This window comes from Saxophila tyrrhenica (assembly GCF_035928015.1).
Source record: "Saxophila tyrrhenica strain CCFEE 5935 chromosome Unknown scaffold_5, whole genome shotgun sequence".
NCBI lineage: Eukaryota > Fungi > Ascomycota > Dothideomycetes > Mycosphaerellales > Extremaceae > Saxophila > Saxophila tyrrhenica.
Window position 1 is genome coordinate 1,360,377 of NW_027041737.1, and position 16,553 is coordinate 1,376,929.

The 16,553-nt window shown below is 57.6% G+C and overlaps 5 protein-coding genes across 5 annotated transcripts; 3 read left to right on the forward strand and 2 right to left on the reverse strand.

Moving 5' to 3' along the window:
• Positions 1-482: 482 nt before the first annotated feature.
• On the forward strand, positions 483-2,130 carry LTR77_003950 (uncharacterized protein; the record flags this gene model as incomplete). The annotated part of the gene is made up of 2 exons (XM_064801205.1): positions 483-1,063; positions 1,122-2,130. 2 exons carry the CDS (start codon positions 483-485, stop codon positions 2,128-2,130), a joined length of 1,590 nt encoding a protein of 529 aa, XP_064661156.1.
• Positions 2,131-3,723: 1,593 nt separating this feature from the next.
• On the forward strand, positions 3,724-8,847 carry LTR77_003951 (uncharacterized protein; the record flags this gene model as incomplete). Its single annotated transcript, XM_064801206.1, has 1 exon — positions 3,724-8,847. The coding sequence occupies one exon, from the start codon at positions 3,724-3,726 to the stop codon at positions 8,845-8,847; it is 5,124 nt and encodes a 1,707-aa protein (XP_064661157.1).
• Positions 8,848-9,167: 320 nt separating this feature from the next.
• LTR77_003952 (uncharacterized protein) lies at positions 9,168-10,136 on the reverse strand (the record flags this gene model as incomplete). The annotated part of the gene is made up of 1 exon (XM_064801207.1): positions 9,168-10,136. One exon carries the CDS (start codon positions 10,134-10,136, stop codon positions 9,168-9,170), a length of 969 nt encoding a protein of 322 aa, XP_064661158.1.
• Positions 10,137-10,405: 269 nt separating this feature from the next.
• LTR77_003953 (uncharacterized protein) lies at positions 10,406-13,927 on the forward strand (the record flags this gene model as incomplete). The annotated part of the gene is made up of 1 exon (XM_064801208.1): positions 10,406-13,927. The coding sequence occupies one exon, from the start codon at positions 10,406-10,408 to the stop codon at positions 13,925-13,927; it is 3,522 nt and encodes a 1,173-aa protein (XP_064661159.1).
• A 371-nt stretch (positions 13,928-14,298) lies between these two features.
• PPE1 (Protein phosphatase methylesterase 1) lies at positions 14,299-15,456 on the reverse strand (the record flags this gene model as incomplete). Its single annotated transcript, XM_064801209.1, has 1 exon — positions 14,299-15,456. The coding sequence occupies one exon, from the start codon at positions 15,454-15,456 to the stop codon at positions 14,299-14,301; it is 1,158 nt and encodes a 385-aa protein (XP_064661160.1).
• Between the last annotated feature and the right edge of the window lie 1,097 nt (positions 15,457-16,553).

Consider the following 16,553-nt stretch of genomic DNA (forward strand, 5'->3'; position numbering starts at 1 on the left):
GCGGACCCTCGAATGAGTGTGTGGCAGTATCATAGCTAGAAAGGTCTTAGTTTTCGCAAAATATACCCTATGCGTTCGCCACAAACCCTTCCACCCATTGATAGATATCCAGTTTCTCTTCGGTTCTTGCCTTGTACTTGGTCATGAAGTCCAAGCCCTTTTCAACGGTCGTCTGATTTGGTTCACTTCTGCACTGTCTTTTCCCTCTCGAGTTGCATGTGATCCGAACAGCCACAACTTTCCTCCTCTGCCAGCCTCACGAGCCTCACAAACCCCACCACAACGCTGGCTGATCCCTCTTCATTTCCAGGTTTCACACCTTGCACTCGGAAGATTCGGTCCTGTACCTGCCAAGAAGGACGACGCGACGACTGTCGGTAGGTAGCTGCGGACCGAATATGGCTCTACGATATCGAGTGCATGAAAGAAACGCTGTGTAACAACTCTGGTCTTGCTAGTGCCCAGCATGCGCCGACGCCGCAATGGAGGAGGAGAATCAAAGCGTAGACACGCATCCAATTGCCCAATACGAAGCGATCAAAACCCCCGGTGAACTCTTAAGCCTCCCTTCGCCGGAACGGCTGCACGAAATAGCAGCAAAGCAAGATGCGCGAGCACGAGAACGGGCAGAGAAACGGAAACAGTGGCGGGGTTCTCCAGAAGACGAACAGCGCAACACAGCCGCGAAGCTGATCCAGAAGAACTACCGTGGCTACCGAGCACGGCGAGAGCTCGAAGGCTTCGGCTTGGATCCAGGGACGAAATGGGTGCAGTTGCTGAAAGATGCCAAGTACCACAATTCCACCGCTCCGCTGTCTCGCGAGCATCGGTCTGGGAGTAGTGCTGGGTCGCCTTCGAATGCGCGGAATAGGTGGAAGAGGATTGGGGCGATTGCGCAGCGGGCTGGGAGCGATGATACTTCCGAGAGCGATGTGGAGGTCGGGGATGCGGAGGATAGGAGGGCGCTGAAGGAGCGGAAGAGGGCGCAGAAGAGGGAGAGGGAGAAGTATGCGAAGGTTATGGGGTTGGAGTATTTCTTGGAGATGGTCGATGTGAAGCATAGGTCAGGACACACCCCAACATCGTTGGACAATCGCTGACCCTTGCGTGGCGTTTTGCAGGTATGGTAGCAATTTGAGACGGTACCATGCAGAGTGGAAAAAGGCAGACACAAACGAGAACTTCTTCTACTGGCTGGATTTCGGCGAGGGTTCGCAGCTCGATCTTGAGGACCGACCAAGGTCACGGCTAGACAGGGAGCGAGTACGGTATCTTTCTCGAGAGGAGAGGAAGCGGTATCTCGTATACGTCAAGGATGGGCTTTTCTGCTGGAACAAGAACGGCGATCCTGTCACCACATCTCCAGAGTACAAGGACAGCATAGATGGCATCGTGACCATCGACGACACTACTCCGAGCTGGCGGGAAGTAACCACGGGCGTTGCTCCACCCCCTGAACCAGCTGGCTCCAGTTCGAGCTCGCTTTCCGACATCAGCACTGGGTCGCAGGAAGATGCGTCAAAATACGTCAACACTGAATTCCACGACGCCAAAGGCTTGTCCAAGGTCAACCACATAACCGCGGAGTCGCTAAAAAACCACATGCTGCGCAAGACAACCAAGAAGAATACGTGGATTTTCGTCGCCGACACCTCCTTCAGGCTATACGTTGGCATCAAGCAATCAGGCGCTTTCCAGCACTCCTCGTTTCTTCGCGGCGCCCGCGTTGCAGCAGCAGGTCTGATCAAGATCAAACGCGGCCAACTGCGCAAACTCTCGCCTCTGAGCGGCCACTACGCTCCTCCTTTGAAGAACTTCGAGGAGTTCCTCAAGTCGCTCAAAGAGCATGGCGCAGACCTCAGCCGAATGAGCGTCTCACGCTCCTACGCCGTCCTGCTAGGGCTAGAAGGCTATCTCGGAGCCAAGCGCCACGCCAAAACTGCTCAGCAGGGCGTGAAGGACGTCTTTGATCCGGACGGGAAGCGAGAACGAGAGGAGGCTGCCAAGGACAAGAGCCAGAGTGCGGCGAAGGAGAGGGAGATTTTGGAGGAGCAGGAGCAGGCGAGACGGCAGAGGAGTTTCAGTCATCGGGTCATGAGGAAGCTTCGGATTGAGAGGGAGGGCAAGTGAGCATTTTGGGCGTTGGGTTGATGAGTGTTGTTTTATCGCACGATACCACTGGTCATGGGAGTCGGGTAGGAGTTCAGAGCGTTTCTTCCAGCTATACAAGCTTTTGCTGGCCACGCAAATTGAGCCGGCCGTTGACAGCTGCATTGTACTGATCTGGGTGTTTTCTCCGACTGAGTCGTGAGAGTTTGGATACTTTCAGTTCGCTCCACGCGTTCTCTGTCTATCGTTCATAAACAGCCACAACGAAGACCGGTTCGACTTCCGACTTCCTCCACGTACGCCACAACGCGTGGTCCCTTTACTGGGCCAAAGTTCATACCAACCACGCGCTGGTTCGAAGTCAACATCACGCCTTGCCAACGTCGCGCTGGAAGTTCGGCGTACGAAAATCGGTTCACGTTCCACATCGTTACATAGATCTGACGTCCTGCAATCTCGCATGCTTGCTGAGGCTTTTCGCGGCTGTAATTTGCTCGCTCAAAGACGAGATGAGAGTGAAAAATGACGTTGATTCCACGTGACTAGAAAGGCTCCCCAAAAGAGTCTAGAATCCTTAGCGGCCCGGCAGCTTGGACGTCACCGCATCAAAGCAATTTATGCGAAGAGGCTGGACCACTCCAACCATCTGCCGCACAACGAGAGAAAAGCGGCGACTGATCACATTTTCGCCGGCGGCTCGCGACAGCAGCGTTGCACAGGACGGTGCAGGTGGATGATGTGGCTTGCGGGTCGGTCGAGCAGCCACTTTCGCGACCAACTTCTCGATCGTCGATGCAGGTCATTGGGGCGCACAAGCCATCCATTTCCCCCGCCGCAATCGACGCTCAGAAGCTGCTGTTGAGCAGTCTCAACTCGTCTGCGGAGGGAGAGAGGCTCAACGGCAAGGTGAGTGAATAGCTTAGCTGCCTGCCCTCGTTTTTTTCTCTTCCACCTCGTCTCTGGACATCGACTACAGCATGGAAAAGACCAGACGAAAGCAAAACAACGACAGAAGAAACAATTCAGAGGCTGGTAACGCGCGACGTCACCAGTGGCTCCCTCTGCCAAAGCGGAGAACCGCCACGCTGTCACAGGCAGGGTTCTCCTGATCTGGCCAACGCGGATCGCAGAAGTGACAAGCATCGGCGACCAGTTGTGCACCAGCCCTCGGCCCCAATCGAGCCGCGTGGAGACCCTCTGGCCACACTGAGGCGCGAGCTGGCAGAGCTCCCCCATTTCTTCCTGCAGGCGCGCAGCAACCGACGTCACCAATGCTGCGAAGTGTGCGAGATTCTCGCGCTGGACGCGGACGCGCCTCTCTGCTTTCTGTGTCCCAGCAGGGCCCCTGTTCCCTGTCGGAGATCCCAGCCAGTGTGCCAACTTCTCGTGCAGGTATATAGTGATGCAGCGACCGTCGCTCCAGCCACACTCCGATTAACCCTCCCTTTCCTCTTTTTTCCCTCTCAGACTCGTCAGACTTGCATGACGAGCAATTCCAAAGAATACGCCTACTACTCCTTCCCTCCTACCCCAAGTAGATCATCGCCTGCGTCACAAAAGCGCTCTAGCCGGCAACCTACACCACAGCAAAAGGACGCCAGCCAAAACCAAAAGATGGCTCCCTCCCCGGCGGCTGGAAAGCAACAGGCTGCGCCTAAGACACCGACAAAGCTAACGCGGAAGCCACAAAACACTCCCCAGAAGCTCGGTCAATCAGCTCAATCAACGGGCGGCAAAGGCACCCCATCAACTCCGAAGGCTGCCAGCGCGAAGAAGCCAGAGACTAGCACTCCTTCGCAGCCCAAGAAGCCAGACACCGGCAAAGCTCAGCAGACTGCTCAGGGCGCCGCCGACAATGCCAAGCAGCAAGCTGGCGACACCGCCGAGCAGGCGCAAAGCTCTGCTGGCGGTGACGACGATGAGGGCCCCATGAGCAAGGTCAGCGAGACTGGCGAACAAGCCAAGGAAGGTCTCGAGGAGGCCGCTCCGGAACCCATTAATGATGACGATGACGACAACGCGGTAGAAGGCGCCCAGCAACAGGCGCAAGACACCGCCGAAGAAGCGGGCGATGACGCAGAAGATGTCGCCGACGACGCGACAGAGAAGGCTGGCCAGACTGTCGAATCCGCGGACGACGCGACCGATGACCAGCAGCAGGATGACCAGGACCAGGAGCAACAGCAAGGTGAGGAGCAGCAAGGTGGCCTTCTGAAGGGTGCTCAAGGTTTGGCAGGTAAAGCTTCCGGCCTCGCCGGCAAAGCTTCGCAGGACCCCTCCGGTGCCGCTCAGGAAGCCGGCGACGACGCCAAGCAAGGAGCCGAAGAGACCGCCGAAGGTGCCGAGGAGACTGCGGACGAGGGTCTCGATGAGGCACAGAAGGTCGCTGGCGAGGGCACCGACGAGGCTGAAGATGCCACTGACGGTGCCGAAGACCAGGCCGAAGGTGCTGTTGAGGGCGCCACCGACGGCGTTGAAGGCGCTGCAGAGGATGCTCAGGACCAGGCCGAAGGTGCAGCAGAAGGTGCCCAAGACCAAGCCGAGGGCGCTGCAGAGGGCGCTGAAGAGACTGCCGATGGTGTCACCCAGGAGGAACCCCAACCACCAGAGGGTCTACCTCTTGACCTCTCCATCCTCAAGGGTCTTGAAGTCCAGGATGATGGCGGTGTTGTCGACAGCGAAGGCAATCCAGTTGGCAAGCTTGCCGAGGGTGACGCTGAAGACCTCGCTGGCTACCCCATTGGCGACGAAGGTGAAATTCTGGACGAAGATGGTGACCTCGTTGGCCGAGTCGAGCTCCTTCCCGACCAGGTCAAGAAGCAGATCGAGGAGGCTCGCGAGCAAGGCCAGGAGCTTCCAGAGGGCGTTGACGAGTACCTTGACCAGGTCTCCCAGTTCGCCGGTGGCCCAGAAGAGGGCGAGGAGGAAGATGAGGAGGCTGGCCCACAACTGCCTGGCCTCGACATCATGGAAGGTCTTACGTGCCAGGTCGACGGAATCATCTACGACAGCGAGGGCAACACCATTGGTGTCGTTACTGATGGTGACCCATCCGAGCTTCAGAACGCCACCCTCAACGACCAGGGCGAGTTCATCGACGATGATGGAAATGTTGTCGGCCATGCCGACATTCACGATGACGCCGCAGACCTTGTTGAGCAAGGTGTCTACCCTGCCGCTGGCGCTGCTGAGGAGGCCGCCGAGGAGGGCGTCGAGGGCGCTGAAGACCAAGTCGACGGCGTCACTGACGAAGCAGACGCGCTTGGCGATGAAGCCGAAGGCGCTGCAGAAGAGGGCGCCGAAGCCGCCGAAGGCGAAGCCGAGGGCATCGAAGACGAACTCCCTGGCATCGAGGCCCTTGAAGGCAAGGAGCTCAACGACGCCGGCGAAGTCGTCGACGAAGGCGGCAACATCCTCGCCAGCATCCAGGACGAGGAGCTCAAGCGCAAGATCGAAGAAGGCGAGATCGACCCCGACACCCTCCAGATCAACGACGAGGGTCAAGTTGTTGACGAGGAAGGAAATGTCCTCGAAACTCTTGATCTCGCCGACGGCGCTGCTGAGCGTCTCGCCGGCGGCCCTGTCCTTGACATGCGCATTCTTGATGGCAAGAAGATCAACAAGAAGGGCAAGATCCTCGATGAGGATGGTGAGGAAATTGGTGAGCTCCGCGACGGCGAGCTGTCCGAGTGTGCTGGCAAGAAGGCCAATGACAAGGGCGAGGTGCTTGACAAGCAGGGCAACATCATCGGTCACGTGAATGTCGTCCGTGGCGAGGCCGCCGAGAACGCCACCAAGGAGTTGCTCGAAGAGCTTGGAGAGACTCAACCTGAGGAAGAGCAGGCTGCCATTCCGGACCTGACCAAGCTTGATGGCTTGAAGGTCAACAAGAAGGGTATGATCCTCGATGAGGATGGTGAGCCCATTGGTCAGCTCATTGACGGCGACGTCTCTGAGTGCGCTGGCAAGAAGGTCAATGACCAGGGTGATGTCCTCGACAAGGACGGCAACGTCATTGGTCGTGTCACTACCCTTGGTGAGGACGGCGAGCCTGAGATGCCGCAAGAGGAAGGTGAGGAAGAAGGTCAGGAGGAGGCGGAGGGCGAGGCCGAAGAAGAAGAAGAAGAGACTGGTCCTGAGCTACCACCGCTCTCCATCCTCGAAGGCCTGTCTGTCAACAAGGCCGGCAAGCTCATCGACGCCAACGGCACCATTGTCGGTGAACTCGTCGAGGGCGATGCGAAGAAGCTCTCCAAGTCCGGCATCACCTCCGACGCTGAGGGACAGTTCTGGGACAACAAGGGCCATGTTATCGGTCGTGCCCAGACCTTGCCTCAAGAAGAGCCGGAAGAGGAAGCAATCTTCGCTGGTCTCGAGGGCCTGCACGTCGTCGAGGATGGTTTCGTACAAGACGAGAATGGATACAACGTCGGCTACGTCACCGAGGGCGACGCGAAGAAGCTTATCGGCCGTGAGGTTGACGAGGACGGAGACATCATCGACAAGAAGGGTTCTGTTGTCGGGCACGCCGAGCGCTACGAGCCTGAGGAGGAAGAGCCAGAGCCGGAAGAAGAGCCAGTCGACCTCTCGTCCTTGCAGGGCAAAACGGTCAACAAGTCTGGTCTTGTCATTGGCGATGAGGGTGTACCTGTCGCCCGCTTGGTCGAAGGCCGTGTCAAGGAGCTTTCCGGCAAAGAGCTCGACGATCAAGGACAGATCTGGAACGACAAGGGCAAGGTCATCGGCCGCGTCGAGATGATTCCGGAGGAGGAGCGTGAGTCCAAGCCTGAAGGACCTTTCGCTGGTCTGGAAGGCCTGCGTGTCATCGACGGCGGACGCATCGCCGATGAGGATGGCAACGAGGTTGGCGAGATCGTTGAAGGCAACCCGAAGCGACTTGTCGGTCTCAGTGTCGACGAGGATGGAGACATTCTCGACAAGTACGGCAACGTGAAGGGTCACGCCGAGCCTCTGCCAGAGGAGGAAGAGGAGGTGATTGACAACAGCATTCTGGCTGGCAAGACGCTCAACAAGCAGGGCTACGTTGTCGATGAGAATGGTGTGCCATTTGGCCGTCTCGTTGAGGGTGATGCCAAGGAGCTGGCTGGACGTCAATGCGATGAGCAGGGCTTGATCTACAACGATGTTGGCAAGGCTGTCGGTCGCTGCGAGGTCATCCCCGAGAACGAGCGCGTTAGCCGCCCAGAGGGCCCATTCGCTGGACTCGAGGGACTACGTGTGGTCAAGGACGGCTGGGTCGAGGACGAAGACGGCAATCGCGTCGGTGTCATCGAAGAGGGCAACGCTAAGAAATTGGTCGGCATGGCTGTCGACGAAGACGGTGATATCCTTGACAAGTACGGCAACGTCAAGGGTCACGCCGAGTATTACGAGGAGCCTGAGGAGGAGGAAGTCGACCTTTCGGCTCTTGCTGGCACGCGCATTAACAAGAACGGCAATGCCGTCGACTTCTCCGGCCAGATCGTCGGGCGTGTCGTGGAGGGTGAGGTCAAGAGCATGATTGGCAAGAAGGTCGATGGCCAAGGCCAGATCTGGGATGACAACGGTAATGTTGTGGGACGCTGCGAGCTGGTTTACGGAGAGGACACTTCACCCGAAGGTCCCTTCGCCGGCTTTGAGGGTCTGCAAATCAACAAGGACGGCACCATCAGCACACCTGGTGGCGACATTATCGGTCGTATCATCGAAGGCGATATCCAGAAACTGCTCGGCCACACTGTTGACGAGGACGGCGACATCGTCGACAAGAACGGCAACTCCATCGGCAAGGCTGAACGCTGGGAGCCGGAGGAGAAGGAACGTCGCGTCAGCCCCATGTCCGGCAAGCGCGTCAACAAGGAGGGCGAGGTGCGCGACGAGCAGGGCGACATCATGGGCAAGCTTACCTCGGGCGACCTCGTCCACTGCGTCGGGCAGGAAGTCGACGACGCCGGCAACGTAGTCGACGTCGACGGCAATAAGATCGGCGAGGTCACGCTCATCGAGAACATTGTCGAGGAAGAGTACGAGGGCCCTACCGAGGAGGAGCTAGAAGAAGCCCGCAAGCGCGAAGAAGAGCGCGAGATCGCGGAGAAGATGGGCGGCATCTGCACGCAGACGCTCGAGCGCATGCAGCCCATCTGCAAGCAGATCAGCGACCACATGGAGAAGGCGGACCGCACGCCCAAGGAGGAGCTGGACGAGGAGGAGCTTGTCAACAACGTCAAGCCGCTCATCGAAGAGGCCGGACGGGTGCTGCAGGAGTGCAACGGCTCGCTGCGCGGTCTGGACCCTGACGGAAGGATCGCTGCGCAGGCGAAGGGTCGCGCTGGCACGGGTGAAGCGACGCCCGAGGAGTATCGCCTGGCGGAGACGCTGAAGGAGTTGACGACGACGGTGGTCAAGACGGTTGATGATGCGAAGAAGAAGCTCAACGACATGCCGCATGCGAAGAAGAAGCTGAACCCGCTCTGGGGCCTGATGACGCAGCCGCTGTTCCAGATCCTGGCGGCCGTTGGGTTGTTGCTGGCTGGTGTGCTGGGGCTTGTTGGGCAGCTGCTCAATGGTCTCGGTCTCGGCGGTCTGGTCAATGGGCTCATGGGCGGTCTTGGAATCAACAAGCTGCTCGAGTCGTTCGGCATCGGTGGTGGCGGGTCGAAGGAGAAGAAGAAGGGCGGTGGTGGAGGTTTGTCCTCGCTGCCGATCGTTGGTGGCTTCTTGGGTGGTGACAAGAAGTAAGGGAGATGTTGTTGGGGAGGATTTTATTTTGTACGATCTGCTTGTTACGCATTTAATGTCTTTCTCTTTTCGTGCTTGTTGGAAAAGCAGGAGGCGCTGGAGTTTGGGCGAGGGTGTTTGTACAGTAATAGGATTGTTAGCACAATGAGATGATCTCTACTTACTCTGCTGTTCAACTCACCTCAGTCACGACGACTTCCACTTGACATTAATAGAGACTGGGGTGTTGAGACTGGAAGGGCTGTGCATCGGTGTCGTAGTTGGGTATCTCTAGAATAAGTATAGCACCGCGACCTTCGGCAACGCTGGGGAGCAACTCTTCATGCGGCAATGTTAGGAACATTTTCGCCTCCACCTTCAGCCTCTGTATGCTTCCGTTTCCTCCTCCTCTTGCGGGAACCTTCAGCCTTGTCATCACTAGGTCCGGCGCCCTGTACAACCCTCTCTGCGGCGACCGCCTTCTCACTCGCTTGAGGATCAGTCTTCTCGGCCTTTCGTATCGTGGATCGCTCGTCCTCTACCTCTCTAGCCACAGTCTTCTTCTCGTTCTCCTTCTCTTTCTTCGGCTTCTTCATGCTCAGAGGGTTCGGCCCTTTCGGACCGCCAATCTTCCTCTTCTTGGGCGCAGGCGTGCTCTGATCTCCGGAAACCGCTTCCTGAGTAACAGCAGCGGCAGCATCACCCTCCCCATCCTCCTCAGCCTTCCTCTTGTCCCCGGCCTGCGCGCTTCTCCTCCCTTTCAACCCTGCCCTCATCTTCTCCCTCTCCTCCTTATCCCTCGCTTGCTCCGTCACCCCCGCCATCGGCTCCAGAATCATCACACTCCGCTTCAGATAAACCAACGGCACCCCCACAATCCCCCTCATCTTCACCCTCACCTCCTGCTCCTGGCTCGCAACCACATACCGATGTCTGTTCGTCCCACTCCCCTTCGGATCGACCACACTCAGCAGACACTCCAGCGCACTCAGCGGCTCCTCCAGCTCGTGGTGACCGCAGCGTCTGCGCTCCGCAGCCTTTGCGACCTCGATCCAGCCGTCCTTTTCCCTCTTCTCGGCGTCTGTCTCCGCGGGTGAATTGTAGAGATGTCGGATACAGCATTGCGTGATCATGGGTTTGATTTCTGCGCCTCCGAGGGCATCTTCGAGTAGTTTGCCGAGCTGGAGCTTAGATTTGGCGGCGTCGCGGATTAGTTGGGCGTCGATGAGGACTTGGTAGGGTTTGCGGAAGCCCAGGTGTTCGTACTGCCGCATCAGTTTGCGGTACTGTTTCGAGCGTTTTGCGCGCATTGTAGCGGTGTTTGCAGTCGTGGATGTAGATTGAATATCGCAAGTTCGAAAAAGTTGTCGAAGGCATATACTCGAGTGGCCCGTGCTGAACTCAAACTTACGTCTCACCTGCATCTAAACGGCTGCGGTGCAATGGGCTTTGTTTGGGAAACAAGCACTTTGTACCACGACAACCCCAGTCAATTTGACAATAAGCAACCTACACATGCAGCAGTCGCTACATTGCATCCGCAGATCTAGCATGCTGTAGGTGTGCAGGCGAACCAGGAATGCCTGCGGACGACGATGGAGGAAAGGCGCAGCAGGTCGGCAAGACGGAGGAGACTACCGCGGTCAATGGGGTGGTAGGGAAGGGCGAGGAGGCTGCGCAAGACAAGAAGGATGCGCCAAAGGTGGACTCGGAGGCGGACGAGTTTGGACTGCCGGTGAGACCGGCTAGGAGGCGGCGGTGGAGCGAGGAAGAGGGGGAGTCTGCGAATGGGGGGCCTGGACCGCTGGCGGAGTCAGATGTCTTCGAGGATGCGCAAGAGAGACCGGCGGAGGGAGCGAAGCAGGGCAATGAGGATGAAAAGCCCACCGACCAGCCAGCGGACGTTGAGGCCAATGGGACAGAAACAGCGAAAGCTGAAGCACCCACCACGAGTACCCAGGCCACCACCCAGGCTGCGCCGGAGAGGATAGACACAGGACTGCATGATGCTGCAGATCGAGAGAAGCCAGACGAAGCCACCGCCGGTCCCTCCAATGACCGGCGCAAGCGCAGCAACACCTCCTCCAGCCAAAGCCCAAGCGCATCGAGACCGCATGCCAACTCGGTGTCAGAGTATTCACACCAGCAAGTGATGGCGCCTACCATTGAGGAAGAGGTCAAGGAGGAGGACGAATGGCAAGCGATGCCTGCCTACGCTACCCACAGGATCTACGACGACTGGGGCAAGGTTCTTGCCAAGGAGTACGATGAGGAGGAAGACGAGCATCTTACGTATGCTAGTCTTGGTGGTGCTGGCAAGGGATACACTCGTGTGCAAGTCGATGACGATGCGCAGAGTGCAACGAGCATGGATGACAATACTGCCTACCTCTTCAAAGAACCACACAACAGCAATGCGTTGTTCGACGAAGATGAAGAGGGTAAAGACATGCTGAGTCAAATGCAAGCGACGAAGCAGCTCCTTACCGAAGGACAGCGCATAGCCTACGTTGGCGTGGTTCGGCTGTCAATAGGCAAGATGCTAGACAGCGTCAATGGCCTCGAGCGAGCGAAGGGTGCTAAGAAGCAGATCGAGTTCGCGACCGAAGCCATGAAGATGTGGGGCCAGAAGATCATGGTACGGTTGTACAGCCACATGGAGATTGACTCGGCGGAGCAGGTCATGGTCGAACAGCTGGCAGAGCATGGAGTGCTGCCGTCCGACCTCACGCCAGCTTTGATGGCAAATGCGCGCGTGAAGAATCCGGCCAACGCGAATGACCCAAGCGAGACATCATCCTTCAAGTCTGCAAATTCCGCCCGCCCTTCGATGAGCTCGCCCAGGCCATCGGATACGTTCGAGAAGAGGCATTCGGCTCAAAACCTGTCCGTGCCTGGCACGCCATCACTTCCTGACCCGCCGCCTGCTTACCAAGAACATGACGCTGATGAGCTTACGTCCCGCGACCAGTCGCAGATTGAGGGCAGCAAAAACCTCGATATCGACATCCGGTGGACTGTCTTGTGTGATCTCTTCTTATTACTCATCGCCGACAGCACTTACGATGCTCGCTCCCGAACACTACTCGAACATGTTGGTGAGGCACTCTCCGTCGAATGGCAGGAGGTTTGCAGGTTCGAGAAGCGGGTCACGGATGCGTTGGAGATGCAAGAACAGGCCGACAAGGAGAATTGGAACGAAGAAGAGCACCTCGAGTCCCGTAAGAAGAGAGCACGCAACAAGCGAATGATGGTCATGGGTTTGTGTACTGTCGGCGGAGGACTCGTGATCGGGCTTTCAGCCGGCGTTCTCGCGCCTGTCATCGGTGCTGGTCTTGCTGCCGGCTTCACGACGATCGGTGTAGCAGGCACATCTACCTTCCTCGGCGGCACAGGTGCTGCAGCGCTGATCGGCACGGCCGGCACACTCACTGGCTCTGTTATCGGCGTGCGATCCTCTGCCCGCCGGACCGGCGCGGTGAAAACTTTCGAGTACCGTCCGCTGTTCAACAACAAGCGCACGAACCTCATCGTCACCGTGTCCGGCTGGATGACGGGCAATGTTGACGATGTGCGCTTGCCCTTCTCGACTGTTGACCCTATCATGGGCGACATCTACTCTGTAAACTGGGAGCCGGACATGCTGAAGTCGACTGGTCAAACGATTCAGATCCTTGCCACCGAAGCTCTCACGCAGACCGTTCAGCAGATCCTCGCCTCCACCGTCTTGACGGCGTTGATGGCTGGACTGAGCCTGCCGATCATACTGACCAAGCTCTCCTACCTCATCGACAACCCCTGGACCGTCTCCCTCGCCCGCGCAGATGCTACGGGCTTGATCCTGGCAGACTCCATCATCGACCGCAACTTGGGCGTACGCCCCATCACCCTTGTTGGCTTCTCCCTCGGCTCTCGCGTCATCTTCTCTTGCTTGAAAGAACTCGCCAAACGCGGCGCCCTCGGCTTGGTCCAGAACGTCTATCTCTTCGGCAGCCCTATCGTGGCAAAGCATGAAGAATACCTCCGCGCTCGAACAGTCGTAAGCGGACGCTTCCTCAACGGCTACGCGAGCAACGACTGGATCCTCGGTTACCTCTTCCGCGCCACCAGTGGCGGCATCATGCGCGTCTCCGGCCTCTCTTCCGTCGACGTCCCCGGCATCGAGAACAAAGACGTCACCGAGCTGGTGCCAGGCCACATGGCCTACCGCGGCATGATGCCCACTCTCCTATCATCTGTGGGTTGGGCAGTCGACGGCCTCGAATTCAACGAGATCGAAGACCCGGACCCGGAGAACCACGAGAAGCGCCAGCGCGAACTGCTCAACGAAATCGAAGCCGCGCGCCGCGAGCTCGAGGCCAAAGAACAAGCCAACGGCGGCCAGAAAGCTGGTGGTTTCAAATCCTTCTTCAAGCGCAAGAAGATTTCCAAGAAAGAGTGGGAGACGTACGATGAGCGCAGCCAGAAAGTTCTGGAGGGGGATGAAGCGGAAGCGGAGCGTGTGGCAAAGGAGGGGGAGGAGAAGAATGTCATGTTCGATGTTGATGCGATTCGCGCGGAGGCGATGCGGTTGGCGCTTGAAGGTGGGGATGTGGAAGAGATTAAGCGGCATTTGCGCGTGAGGGAGATTGAGAGTACGTTGCCGGCTTTGAAGGTGGAGGGTGGCGTTGGGGCGTCCAGGCCGGACAGCTCGCCCGCGCCAGGTGGAGCTGGGACACCTAATGGTGGACTCCGGCAGACTAAGAGTTACGATGGGACGAGAGCTAGTGGTCCTGCTGGGTCTGCGTATACGAACGGTCATTCCAGCTACAACGAAAGCGAGGATGGCGTCAGGATGTCGTTCGACCCCTCCGAGCACCAACCACCGGCCTACTCCTCGAAGAACCCTTCACAGCAATCCCTCAGCCCGGCACCGTCCCCCGCTCCTGAACGACCGCCGCTGAAGAGCGCGAGTACGTCGCCTGCGCTGCCTTCGACATCTACTCTTGGTGGATCTCCTGCTGCGAGACCGAATGGCTCGCCGAATCCGGTCCATAATCCTTGGGCAGATGGAGATGATGACTTCGGGAAGGAGAAGGAGGTTAGTATGTCGTTTGAGTGATCCACACATCTCATCCACACACTGATGGAAAGGGAGTGTGGGATGGCTGTGGGGGTTTGACCGGATCTGTACAGTGAAGCGTTTGGGATTTGCATGGTGTGCGGTGTTTGCGGTCGTTTTGGGTTGAGGCATAGATGGACGGGGCTATGGGGTGTGATAGAAGGATGGGTGGCGTTCGTTTTGGCATCGCATTGCATTGGGTAACGGATAATGGGTTACATCACTGTCAAGATAGGGTACGCCAGCAGGCGAGGCGGGACTTGGGGCATTGCACATATGGAATGGGGGCAGGACACACGTCTATTGCTTTTAATGCAGTCATGCTATCATTATCATCAAGCATATCCATCCTTCCCTCCTCCCTCGCGCCCTCAGACTTTCATGCCTTTTGCCAGCATCTGATCCACCTTCATCGGCAACACCATACTCCCCCGATCATTCCGCCGCCAAAACCCCTCCACCACCTCCCCCACCTTCTCCGGCGCATCCTCGTGCACAAAGTGTCCCGCCTCGGGTATCACCGTGAGCTGGAACTTCCCCTGCATCTGTCCGATCATCAGTTCGCGGTCCAAGCGGTCTGTGCCGGCGAGGATGAGCAGTTTGGCCCCCCGTGCCGTGAGGAAGTGAGGGGAGAGGTCGGTGAACCAGGTGGGCCAGTAGGGGGTTGTTGTTGCGAGGTTGGTTTGCCATGTATACCCGCTCGCTTTGCTTTCTGCAGAGGACGGAGGGAGGGGTTTCAATAGGCCGGGCACAGAGACTTTGGCGGATTCCGCGTTCCGGATCGTGCGCGTGCGGGTGTGCCAGGCTACTGCTTCGTCCACGGAGGCGAAGGAGGAAGGTCGGGATGCGAGGTATGTTTGCATGTGCCCCAGGGCTTCGAGCGCGGAGCCCTCGACGACGTCTAGCACGCAGTAGCCTACGAGTGCGGTGCCCAGGGCAAAGTCGGTGGCGAGTTGGGTCACCACGGCGCCGCCTAGGCTGTGGCCGATGAGGATTGAAGGGGGCAGGGTGGGCCAGGTCATGTGGGCGACGGTGAGGTTGATCATGGCTAGAGCGTCGGCGGTGAGGGTCGTGATGGAGAAGTCTGGGATCTCTTTGTCGTCTTCTGGGGATTTGACGACGGAGCCATGGGCACGGGCTTCGAGGGACAGGATTCCGGCTTCAGGGAGTCGGTGGCGGAGGTTTTGGGCTAGTAGGGCGAAGGAGAGGCCAGAGGCGCCGGCGCCGTGGTGGGTGATGAAGAGGGGTCCCTTTTTGGGGTCGGTGGGTGGGGTGAGGTAGACATGGTAGGTTGCTGATGATGTGGGAGTGGATGAGGAGAGGTATAGTTCTTGGGCGAAATAATTAGACCAGTGTTCCGGAGGAGGAGGTTGTTCGCTGGAGGTGGGCCGGACTGTGTTGATGGAGGCAGTGGAGTCGGCGGAGGAGGAGGAGGAAGAGTTGTCGTCGGGGTCTGTGGAGGTTATGGGGGTAGGTTTGGGACGGGGTGGCGTTTCCTTGTTGATGCTTTGCCGGAAGAGGTCAGACATTGTGTTGGAGCTGGCTAGGTCGGGACCGGGATGTGGCTTGCTTGACAGCTGCAGGACCTCCTTGGATAAGGTTGTGGTAGAAGGTCATTCGGTACGGCTTCTGGCGGTGGTAAGGTGGTGAAGCCGGAATATCACAGGATGTCATTGCATGTGGTTTCACATGCGAATATTCCCTTCTTCTTCACATCTGACAACACAACCTCGACGGACTTTTCCAACACTTATACTCGGCCTTCCGAAACTTAAGAGGCAAACTAGAGATGCGTGCAATCATCCCACTCGTCCTTCATTCCTGAGACCTGGAAATTGCTGTGACTACAGCCAGTGCTAGATACTGACGATGGAGAACACGAACGATAACATTTGGAATTAACAAGACTACACAAAGCAATCTCCCAGCAGGTCTGACAGCATTTTGATCCATCCGCCGCCATATCAGCTTACAGTCAAGCCACCGTGTCGCAGCTGGAATGCAGGAGGGGCTGCCCACCACGCATTCAACGACCGGTGAGTAGGCCTGTCTCCTCCATTCTGTATCCCCAAGATCCGATCGAGAATGTATTTCCAGCACGCAATTGAGAACCATGCTATCCGATGTGTAGCTGTCCAATGGCTTTGGATATGGGAGAACGGGAGACTCCATGTCCAAGGCTGGTTTGACACTACCTTTACGCAGCGTGCAAACACACCTGACTTTGGACCAAGTGTCGATACTCCTCCGGCAGCCGCTGTCGTACTCGAAGGGAACAGTACCGTCCTCACACTCGTTGTACAGTCATAGCAGTGTCTGTCGACCAACGAGACGATGGCTCTTTGCCGAACCGAACCTCTTACCTCAGCTATCGAGTCGATGGACATCTGCTGGAAGCTACTCCATCTCTGCGTTCGAAGTGCTAGGAGGTACAGTCACGCTCCTACAACGACAGGTCAAGACTGCGTACAACGGAACGACAAGTGCAGTCTTCTGGAACCATCCAAGCGAGGGACAATGGAAGCAGGCCACTGGGAATCTCACGCAGTCTTCTTCCAGACCCAAATGCACCCGAAAAGGCCACACCACTCTCGAGGGCGCGCGTTTCTCGTCTGCACGCCTGGTG